Consider the following 12,021-nt stretch of genomic DNA (forward strand, 5'->3'; position numbering starts at 1 on the left):
TGAGATCTATTCAGTGTCACCTCTAAAATGTATATTGATCAATCAAAATAGAATAACTCTATTTTGTTGAAGTTTTCCTTTGCAGACAAACATGGTTGAACAGAGTTTTTTTATGAGGAATTATTTGAAAACTCTAGTTTTCATGATTGTCTGGATCCAAATGGGGGTTTATTAAAGAACAGCCTATTTTGAAGAGCAATATTGTCCATGTGGACGATATTCCAACTCAATTTGAGGCCATTAAGACTATAATTTGACCCTGAAAGTTCTTCTTTTCATGTATTGTAATTGTTTAAGGTAAAGACGGTGGAAAGCGGAAGACAAAAATAGAAAATGGGCAATAAGCCTTCCTGCCTTGCTGCGTTTTGCACGCCATTCACTCCCTCTGCCTCTACGTCTCATTGTCCTCCCAGTCCTGCTGCAGTGCCACTGTGGTCTCGGCACTGTCTCTCTCTGTGCTTGTTCTTGAAATCTTATTTAGTTAACTTTAATGTTGGCCTTTTAAAACTTCAAAAAAACAAGGAAAAAGATTTAAAGACTACCCACTACTGTTCCTGTGTTTGTGAACTTTACAGGTATCATGAATACTCTTCTCTTCTGAGTTTTTATCCAAGGATAGTAATTTGATTTTCATGAGAATTTGTATGCAGTGTTGAGGTTTTTCAATGTTTGTGTTTGTTGGATCAGTTGCGGCAGGTGTCTCAGGCGAAGCGCTGGGACGACGTCGGGACTGGCAGACGAACTGTCAGACAGTCGAGATTAGTCGATTCTCTGGAATTCCCTGATGAGGACTTTGGGGTCAGCCTGGGAATAGTAAGTGTTTGAGACATGCAGTGATTGGAAGATGGGAAGCCTAACTACTGTTTGTGAAGCACGAGTTCCTCTCACTAAAATAGTGCATCTTTGCGGGATGGTTGAATGTTGCTCGTTCCAGCGACTAGAATGTGATAACATATTCTTTCTCTGCAGTGTGATATTGTATTTTAAGGCTGCACGGTGTCAACATTCCCGGACCGCAGTGCTGCCTGCCTCTGAATTTCAAAGTATTTGGCCAGTTCAATTGGCGCACACTCCCTGACGTGTTGGCCTCTAATGTAGAAGCCAGAACAGACGAAGAGTGTTATGACATGATGACAGCAGGGGAAAAAGTGCGAGGACAATATGTTCAAACAAGAACTTTCAGCTAAAAGAACAGCATGCACGTACAGACACACACTATATTTTATTGCATGTTGCTCTACAATGTGCATCAGCCCAGAGCTTGTATTTATAAGCTGTATTTCTGTTTGAGTTTAACTTCTTTGGTGTAGACTTTGGCAATTGCTTTTCCTTCTAGTTGAATTCACCTTGATCTTTTGCAGTGCATCAATACTTCAATATCTTTGTAGCCCATCTGGGGGAAAAACACCAAAGAGATGCTGTAGCTGAATAATTTTTTTAATTTTTTATATTTCATTTAAATTATTGAACTAATTTTGATATTACTTACTCATTTTAAAAACAATCTGAGCTGTAAAAAGTATTTTCTTCCGCTTTGGGGTAGCAGAAAACATATAATGGGGAGTATTGATTTGTTCTGTTAAAATGATCACGAGACTGTATTCCCCTACAACAGAGAAGGCTCTTTGCCAAATGTGGTTATTAGTATGATTATTACAACTTTTTTTCCTCAATAAAATCCTGTTTGTTATACAGTAGAAGTACTGGATTTCCTTTTTCAGTGCATGTATAATCAAACGTTAGGCTCCAGCAGATGCGTACGATCTGGGATCTGTTGGGATCAAGACGAGACAGAGACTAACCACATGTACTTAAGTTGCTCAGCCCAATGACTCAACTGGTGGGTCGGGACCTAAAAGTGGGTCACGGACCTGTTTTCAGTGAGTCCTGGGACTTTGTCTGAATGAAAATGGCATATTTTTTGGTACTACTTCTCAGTTGTTGCACTTTCTGCAGTTCATCTTTGTGCATGAAACCCCTATTAATTATTTACCATTTGAGGATTAAACTGTACCATCTTTTTATTGAACAAGTTGGATGAGTTGAAAAATGTCCACACAGCTCGTCATTAAGAGCTGATGGTGGCCCCCGAAGCCAGACCAGTTCAGAACCCCTGGTCATTGCAATGCTGCTACGTATAGCGGGAGTTTCTAATATCGTGCAACCCTAGTACATGTCTGGATGGTCAAGCATACAAAAGCAGTTTACAAGTATCTCCTCTAACAAAAAGGATACCATGGCTATCAAGAAGCGGAGCGCGAGAACGAGAAGAATTCGTCCCGTCTCCACCAGAATGAGTGAGTTCCTCGACTCACATCTGATACACCATCAATCTAGACTCTGGACTTTCTATTTCAATGAGAATGTTGTTGTTTTATTGACTCTATCAGTGTGTGACATGCATGCAAATATTGAACAACATGATCGATCAGGTTGTTCAACATTTTATCGTGCCTGACTGTTTTATGTCAATTTAAAGCGGATATTAATAGTATTTCAATAGATGACTGCAGACCAAGGACAATATTTTAATCTTAGTAAAAAGTTTTCATATTTGATTAAACAAATTGCCATTTCATAAATAATTGCAACTTAACAGTAAGTGAGCTGCAAGAAAAATGTGACCTGCTATTTTTCTCGCTACTTCTCTCTTGTAGGTTTAGGTGATGAGGCCAGTCCCTCCCCTACACCCTCGGCACCTCCACATTCTGCCTCCCTAGCACACTCTGCATCATGGGAGTGTCTGTCCACCCTCCCCACCAACGGCTCGCCCTTGCGACACGTGACCCACGTCAGGCCGCGGCCGCCGCGGAGACACAGAGCTGCCAACATCCCCCCTGAGTCTGTAAGTGCTGCAACGGGGTTTTCATTTTTTACCACCTTTAGGAATCATGTTTTTATTGACTTTTGGGTGTGGAGATGTGTCTGTGTATGTGTGTGTGTGTGTGTGTATGTATGTATGTATGTATGTATATATATATATATATATATATATATATATATATATATATATATATATATATATATTTACTTACACATTCATATACATTGGCCCCTTTGAACTCCACGGCTTCAAATTCAATCCATTTGCTTCAGAAGTGCCGAGGAGGGGATGGAGGTAATATAAACCCAACATGTTTAGCTCTGAGGGATTCTCTTTTTAATAGCTTGACTTATTTTTGTGAACTTCTGTTATTCATCCGGTGTTCGTTGCCAGAGGCTCTTTCCGAAAAATCTGTTTCTTTAAAGGTGAAAAGCTGTCACATGTCTGCGACTCACATGTGAATCACGTGCTGCCGCCCCCCAGGGCCCCCCAGGGGGCCGTGGGGGCGCCGGCGAACCCGGCAGCTTGTTTGTTTATAGACTTTGGAAAAAGCTTATTTCTAAATCTGTACAAATTCAGTTAGGGCAGCGTGATAAGAAGTTGCAAACAGATTAAAGTTGGCAGACGATTCAGGTTTCCCAGCCAGCCATTTGAAATGACAATGCCTTTTGTCAGCCTTTCAGTTCTGTTGTGGATAGATGGCTGCTCTCGTCCCTGTTGTCTGCAGCACTGCTCCGAGAACGGAGGAGTCAGTATTCTGGAGGATGGACTGCCCGACTTCTACAGCAAGAGAGTCCTACCCGACAGGTGAAATCCCAAATCACTTCTGTTTTGTGTGACTATAACACGATCATACCCCTCAAGCAGACACATATCCGACACATTAAGGGAAAAGCCTTATACTTAATTAATTAAGAACGACAAACGACTGAGAAGAATCATGTACTTTTTTCTTTTTCTTTTTCTTTTCAAACCTAAGCAGGGATGACTGATATTAATCTGTTGCTCTTTAATACACATCACATAAATAGTCTACTTGTGTCAGAAAGATGGGCCTTATCGTCAGACACATGGAGCCTGAAGATTAAAAACAGACGCTTGCGACTTATAGAAATGGACCATGAGACGACCAAAGACGCTATATTCCTCATAGTTGCTACAGGGCTCCATGAGTTGTTTTATCTCCTGGTTTACTATGCATATGATCCGTTGCCATAGTGATCGTTGATGAACTTTCATCCTCTTAAATCACTTGATCACAGAACTTACACTTTCATTGACAAGGATGATCATTTGAAACTGTGTTAATTCAATAATTTAAACATATTACAGGATATATTGTCTCCATTCAATCATCTTTACAGTCACTGTCTGATTATTTAATTTATTTTCCTTAATGGCCAGATTTCTTCCAAACTTTACAGCAGTTATTTATAACTGTTATTAAACACAGTATATCAGTGCCAACCAACTGCTCGTGAAAATTTCAACAGTATAGAGTCGATAAATTGAAATAAACAGAAATATACCTCAGAGAGAGAAAGTTGTTGTTCCTGGAGAACTAATAGGTAAATCTGCATGTGTGTGATCAAGAAGCTTCAGTATGATAAACTCATTTACAGTAACTGTGATATTTGCTATTAAAGCCAGTCCATTTAATTTAAGAGAGTTTAAATTCAATGGACTAGCTATACGATCCTTTTTATAAAGCACTGTCTTGCTCTTACATCTCCTGTCCCTACTGTTATCAAAAACCACCCACAGTAAATTTGGATTTCCACCCCAGTGGATTCTTGCAGCAACTGCTTATCGTTTGACATCATCAATGACAACAGTTCCTTTATGCTGCTTTAACACAACACAAGTATGACAACATTCCTGCTGATGAATATATCTGTTGGGACGTCGACTCGTATTTTAAATTCATATAGGCTAACCGTTTGTATTGGAAAGTAAGAACTCTGGGAGATCCCTTTAGCACTACGGAGCACGTTAGCGTTTTACAATTTCCTATTTAGCATTTCTGGCTTTGTATTCCTACAGATTTCAATTATTTAGAGATTTTGTTAAACAGCTTTTAAAGTTTGCTTCACACTACCTTATAAAATTACATGAACATAGATGTAGCACCAACATTTGAACACAGTTCAGTATTTAGCAGCGTATGGCGGGGGGGGGGGGGGGGTCACATCTTCAGGAGTTAAAAGAAACCAGCAATCACGTGTAAATGTGAAGTTATTCCCTCTACTAACTTGGTCCTATTAGAGCAGATCAGTTTATTACATTGGGGGAAATGTCTTATTAAGTTTTCTTTCTGAGTGTCAACAAACTCCAGCTTTGCGAGACGTATTTATTTGGATAACATCAGTATGCCATCATTTAAAACCCGTAAAAAAAGGAATAACGAGTTTCTCCAGACTGACTCCACAACAAAACAATTAAACATTAATTGTTTAATTTGAATAAATGAATTAGGACCAAATTAAATTTTAGCTGAGCTTTAAATATGCAGAGAGAGGGAGAGAAAGATGTCACGTGTTGTTGTTGTTCTCAGGATGTACTCATTTTAATTTTAAAACTTGGTAATGGACTTTTCTTTTTTTTTTGTCCAAATTGTCATGATAATAAAAGCCTTGACTAGAATGAAAACATTTTTCTTTCATCTTACCGTACTTCAGTCTTACATTTGTGCCCAATGACCCCGCCGCTTCTCTTCATTTCCCTTCTCATCTTCTCCCCTTCAGTCAGTTGTCATCCCTACATCAGGCCCAGTCCCTGAGGAGGAAGAAGAGGCGCAGCGTTCTGTCCATCTTCTCCGGCTTCCGCAAGAACCGCAACTCCACCATCTCTAATCAGGACTCTGAGTAAGAATCCAGCACAGGAGGCTGAGCGAAGGAAGAAACATAAGTAACACTTAAGAGAGCAGAGCTGAAGGATAAGATGTGCCGTTGAATTAATTCAGTGCTGGGCATTGATGCCACTTCAGATTCATAAATATTTTACTGGTAGAATATATTTTCTCATCTCCAGCTGTTTTTCTTTGCTCTGAATTCATGGCACTGCACATTTTGAAGCTGCTGTTATATAAATTTAATAATGCCATTTAGTTTAGTTTAAATGTGCAGTCCCATATCATAGAGAGGAGGAGAGAGGCCGGCATTGAAAAAGCAAACTTTGGAAACTTGACTATTAGATGGAACGACTGAATGAAATGGAGAACGACGTCAGTGAGAGCTGCAGTTTTTCTCAGCTCAAAGGTGTGCTAAAAAAAAAAAAAAACGGCAGGTCTGCCGCTACCGGCTTACAGCCGTGCTGTGCTGCAGCATTACATGCAGGTCGAATTTTACAGATGACTCATCTAGAGGCTTTTTAAAAACCGTTGGCCTTGTTTTATAATGTTCACCTGCACATTGATTCTGAGTCGTCCAAGCTTTCTCTGTTGCTGTTTTCACAGAGCTGTACTCTCCTTTTTTATCTGCTTTTGTCTTATAACGAGAGCACAGTGTGTAGGAAGTTTGAATGAAATTGGTGTAGCCATAATTTCTTGACCTAAAATGTTTCCAAGCGTAGAAAACATGTCCTATTGTGATCTTAATAGAAATAATTGTTAATAATCTCGTGTTTATGAAAGTCCCCCTGATCACCTGGCTGATGTATTTTACCTGTCTTGTGCATTGACGTTGTGGGTTTTCTTTGCTCCAGCGGGGCTTCAGAGAATGTCTACTCAATGATCCAGCACCCTAAAGACATTGTGAGGCCTGAGAGCGCTGTTTCCGGAGCCAACGGGTCCATGCCTTCACCTCGACAAACTCAGGGTGCATCTGTTCGTGGAATGAGGACCGCCAGCCCTCCCTGTCTCATCCAAAGACAAGTACGTTCAAGTAGAAAAAGTGAATCTATATGGACACTATCACACTTCAAAGCTTGATATTTCAACTTCATCAGGGCAAGTAGTGACAGAAATCCATCCAGCAGTCACCCTGGACATGGTGGGAATTCACCAGCTTGGCTGAGGACCCTTAAAAGCAAAGGAATCAAATAGAATATAATTTCCCCCAAAACTGAAATGCATGATTGATTTGATATGGGACATTATATATTACTGCGTAAAAGTCTTTTAATCTTGTTCTATCAAAATTGTAGTGATTTTTATTTTAAGGGCTCTGAAAGATACAAACAGAAAACGCATAAAACTGACTTGCTTCAAGCTAAACAGAATTGAATCCCAATTAATGTAATTTACACAACAGGATGTTGTAAATGACATTAATTTACCAGTTCTGAGTGAGGTCACATTTAATACCAACTGTTTCTTGTAGAGTAATTTAGTTTTGCACATGATGTCATTTATTTTGTGTGCATGTTATCTTGAAGCTGACTTAAGATGGATGTTTTATCAGCTGATGCTGATAATTAAAAAATGGCCAATAATCCCCCGGTTGAATATTACATCCACTTCTAAGATGTTTTCACTGTATCAGTCTTTAACTATATATTTTAGTCACTACTCAATAACTCTGACATCACACAGCTACTTTTATTTTTGGGAGTGGCCTAGATCTGAAAATGTTTTGTGAGCTATCAAAAATGTCCGTGTTTCGTGACATCACAGTCGCAGTACTGAGGAATACGATCTCTAATCTGGGAAACACTGGAGCATGCATTACACTAACACACACCCTCATCACTGGATGACCCGAATCTTATTGCAGGCGTATCTTCTGAAGTCCTAACAAATTTCTCTTGTCATCTTTTCCTCGTGACATTTTCCAATGAGATCAAGGAAAGTGCTCGGGGTAAAGACAGTAGGAAGTAATTTCTTTGACTGTTTAACCAGACCCCGGCGGTGATGTCGCTGTGCTCGCCACATGCTGTTCCCAGCCTCTCTCCATCTTTGACTTGTGCAGTTTTGTAACGGTGGGCTCAAAGGTCTATTTTAAATCTTTGCTCAAACACTCAGTGAACCAATTTGGTCATGGCTATTCCAGCTCTCGACAAAGATCCCCTTAAACCATCAGCGATCATCAGGGGGATTTGGCTGCCTGATAAAATGAGAGATGTTCTAATTGTGGTGAAAGTGAAATTGTTACACATGTTTTCAATCTTTTTTTTGTTTGTTTGATTGATTGATTGATTGATCCTCTGACTTTTGTCCCCATTCAGTCCACCGATCTGGTCAGCATGGTGTACAGCTGTATTGGAGCAGAAATCGAGGACTCTGATGGCAGCAGCACGAGTGACTGCCGAGCATCAGACTACGATGTGGACAGATCGATCACGGATGCCCCGGCGGACAGTCGTAGCAACGGACATGTGCTGTCCTCCAAGCAGCAGGCGGACAGACAGATGGAGACGCTCAGGCAGGAGAGGATTGTGCCTCTGACAAAGTCACGAAGCGAGATGGAGGAGGACGCGCAAAGTTGCGGCAGTGATGCTGTGGACCCGAGTGGACTGAGGCCAAAGCCACCTTCACAGAGCAGCAAGCCCAGCCTGGCCGCGATGAGGCAGAGACACCTGCAGGAGAGCCTAGGTACTGCAATTACACTCATATTAGTTATGTCAAGTGGAATATTTATCTCACACAAATGTCTTATATTTGCATGTATCTGTATAAATATGTCTAGGGCATCGTTTCTAATGGTCAAAGTCATGACTGTTGCTACATGTACATCTGCCTGCCAATAACACCTTTGTCTTTTCGGATCACTGACTTGGCATTTTAAAAGTAATTGAGAAAAACCTTTCAGTGAATCTCAGTCGAGATCTAATTTAAGATTTGGTCATGATTTGATGGTATTAGCTTCAGCTGTACGCTACTCCATCTGAGGGGGCGGAGATTCACAAAGAGCATTTGTTAAGGGCCGTTGTTCATTTCAAGTCTGAACTTTTTAATAAGAAAATCCTCCACAGTGATTTAGACTACTGCCAGACTCGAAAGAAAATTAATAGATCTTTACCCTAGACAAATGCCAGAACGGATTCTTTCCAAAGGAGAAAAAACAAGTGTTAAATCTAGAGATTGATATTAAATGTGGATGAAAGGGAGAAAAACAAGCTTTTGATAGAAATTCCTGCCACAGTTACAGAATGGTACCGTCTGCTTTCATTCAAGTGTTTACACGGCATAAATATGCATATAAATCATCAATTTTCTGCAAGCACAATACATTTATTTATTTATTTTCTGTAAAGTTGCAGGGATCTGTTAACATACAGACAGAACTGCAGACCAGTCCATAAATCTTGTTTTTCCTCATTCAGTTTACTGGGCAATCCGATCTGTTTTGTGGGCTCCTGCTTCTTTTTAGCATTCCTGTTTCGTGGCTTTTAAAAAATTCTGAAGCGAGCATTGACGGATTATCAAGCGAAATGTGCTTGTTGTGTTTTTGTGTTACCAGAGGAGGCAGGTAGGCTGGAGGGAGGAGACCAAAGTGAAAAAATACAAGAGGAGAAGCAGAGAGCGAGAGGTCCGGAGGGCCAGCGTCCTCTCATTCCCAAAAAGGTTTGTTTACCCGGGTGTAACAAAAGTAAAGAAGAAAACAATTTTTCTGTCGTCATTCCTGCCGCAGGCTGCAATGCACCACATAACTAAATACTGTGTTGCTCCACCAGTCCACCATAGACCTCTCCAGAGATAGGACCTCTCCGGAAAAGACCAAGGCCATGCCTAAAACGTCACCTGGCTCTCCAGGAGGAGAAGATATGGATAGTCAGAGGAGTTTGCCTCCTAGTCAGCCCATCAGTGAAGACGAGGAAACCACTGAGAGGAAGAGTCCATCATCATCATCCATGAAGCCTGTCATGGAGTCAGCAGATCCTGCAGTCGTCAGTCACGGTGCATCATCATTTTCATATGATTGCAGTGGGAAGTTGTGATGTGACAGATACAGTCATGCGACATGGTGCCGTAAGGTTATACGCAAGAGATGACCAGGATGAGTGCTAAGTAACTGAAAATACTAGAGAGAGGATGCCAAAAGATCAAGATGACTTTCCCATGAAATAAATGTTTATTCAAATAAAATTGAAACTGATATTTATACATTGGGGGGAAAAACAGAAAAACAAAAAAAAAGATAAACAACCAAATGTTTGTCCTGCAGCACATGCTGCTAGTGATACTAGATAAGCCATGTGTGCAGAAGCAGATAAATAATTGATTGTTCCACCAACAACCACAGATGAGGACGGAGCCCGCAATGGATTTCCAGCAGCATCACATCACACCAGGAAGTCCAACTCGTTTGACACAGGTAATGAGAATCTAACGTTCCTTGTTTTCCCAACCCTTGTGGTGTTTTTCTCTATCTGTACTGTAGAGCAGACAGTAAGCATGCAGTCATGCTTATGGCTATGAATGCACATCTTGCTGAGTTTGTTCGTTATTCGTGGTGTGGTGCCTTTTGATGTTTTGTTTTTATAATCATGTGAAATCAGTGAGTTTTTGTCTTTGTTTGTGTTCCCCAGCCTGTATAGTGTGCTGGCTGTGCACCATGTTACTGCTTTGTCCTATTTTGAGTTCCCACACCCCACCATGTGTGTGTCTCATGCCGTTTCCTCATAGGCATGGGACAGGACATCCCTTACGATCTGGAGAGGTCCTCAGATCGCAGATTCCCTGTGAAAAAGCCCTGTTTCCCCCAGTATAGAAACAGATCTCTGGACTACCCTGCTGGGACCGGGTGTATGTATCTGTTTCACTTCTTCCTGATATGTGTGGTATGACAGCAAAGAAACTAGAGTCGTACAAAATCATTCAAAATGTAGTAGTTTGCATGTGCTGAATGTGTTTACACTTGAGGTTTTACATAATTTGTTTCCTTTTAACTCTTTTTTCATGATACTGTTCATGGATGAGTCATACCCTACATATTGAACGCATGCGTCTGCTGCCACCTGATAAATGCTTGATCAAATGGAGATCACAAGATATCATTTAAATGCATAATTCAACGATTTTCTAGGTATATCTCATTGCTGCTGGCAACTGGGCCTGACACTCCCTGCAAGAGAGTGCTCTTAGATGATAACCTCACTATTTTTGAAATTACCACCTTTTATCACCCATGCTTTAATGTGAGTTGGTTCCTTTTTTTTATCATTTATTATGCTAATTATCAGCCAGTTTCGGCTGATTCATCATCATTTTCCACTCTGGCAATAAAGAAAACCCTGGGGCAGTGGGATTCAAGGGCTGCTAATGACATGACAAAACCATTGCCAATTAACTCTAACACAAAACTTGTAAAAGCAGCTGCAAGGAACTTGCACCGTGATCTGGGGGGATGGGGGGGCTTCACAAGCCAAAAGATGACATAAATGTCGGTTATATGGATCATATCTTGTCTTGGCGGCTTTGTGTGAGCTGCTCAGTTGAATTTGTTTGACTCAGACTATAATTGGAAAGTCTCACTTGTGTGTTCTGCGTGTGTTAAAATCTCAATGTCAGAGCTGCAGAGATCATTGGAGAGACTGTTTTTGGCTGTAGTTGAGCAACATGTTGCACATTACCACTCCTTAAGAAAGTCATCAGCATTTGATATTGAGGTGGTGAGAAGCTTGTTTGGAATTCCTGATCTAAATTCATCAAAACTTTTATTTATCATACTTGTATTTTTAATAAGCTTAGCGATCACTGGAGGCCAACAGACATTATCCAGTATAAAGAGAAGTGAACAAACCCTTCTGTGACCTCACACAAGACTGTGGGAGGATCACATTGTCATAGTCATGGGAGCAGACTGTCCAACCCGTCGTTAATCCAAATGAATGGATGATATGAACAAACCTAGCAATTGATGGGGTTAATCCCACCTCACCACTGCAATGGCTCTGTTTTAGCTTGGATTAGCTCATGAGTTTATTATAACTTATCATCTCAACTATTATTACCAATACAACTATACCATACAACTAGCCATTCCAATCTTGCCCATCCATACATCCATCCATCTTCTTTGTAGATGTTGATGGTCCTTATATCATATGTTGTTTGATTGTTACGTCTGAAATGAGGACCGACGAGGCTAAAATATGGGCTGCCAGTTCCAGCCAGAGCTCCGACCACATCTCCACCCCCGGCTCCAGCTGGAGTTCTGGCCAAGTTCAATCCATATTCTTTTTGAAATAAGACTGACTATACTTTGTTAGATGTTGTTTTAAAAAAAAAAAAACAACTCAAAGTTTAAAGTTTATTT

The 12,021-nt window shown here is 40.6% G+C and overlaps 1 protein-coding gene across 2 annotated transcripts in view; it reads left to right on the forward strand.

Moving 5' to 3' along the window:
* carmil3 (capping protein regulator and myosin 1 linker 3) overlaps positions 1 to 12,021 on the forward strand; it is a 124,519-nt gene that overhangs the window by 107,308 nt on the left and 5,190 nt on the right. The window contains exons 29-39 of one of the 2 annotated variants that reach the window (XM_061732790.1): positions 688 to 813; positions 2,231 to 2,297; positions 2,658 to 2,845; positions 3,552 to 3,631; positions 5,569 to 5,688; positions 6,527 to 6,695; positions 7,988 to 8,354; positions 9,223 to 9,326; positions 9,437 to 9,659; positions 10,006 to 10,077; positions 10,389 to 10,508. In XM_061732790.1, the coding sequence (XP_061588774.1) occupies positions 688 to 813; positions 2,231 to 2,297; positions 2,658 to 2,845; positions 3,552 to 3,631; positions 5,569 to 5,688; positions 6,527 to 6,695; positions 7,988 to 8,354; positions 9,223 to 9,326; positions 9,437 to 9,659; positions 10,006 to 10,077; positions 10,389 to 10,508 (1,636 nt within the window). The remainder of the gene's footprint in view (positions 1 to 687; positions 814 to 2,230; positions 2,298 to 2,657; positions 2,846 to 3,551; positions 3,632 to 5,568; positions 5,689 to 6,526; positions 6,696 to 7,987; positions 8,355 to 9,222; positions 9,327 to 9,436; positions 9,660 to 10,005; positions 10,078 to 10,388; positions 10,509 to 12,021) is intronic. The other variant, XM_061732791.1, reaches the window with a different exon arrangement.

The sequence above is a fragment of the Cololabis saira genome, chromosome 10 (assembly GCF_033807715.1).
Source record: "Cololabis saira isolate AMF1-May2022 chromosome 10, fColSai1.1, whole genome shotgun sequence".
NCBI classification, from domain to species: Eukaryota; Metazoa; Chordata; class Actinopteri; order Beloniformes; family Belonidae; genus Cololabis; species Cololabis saira.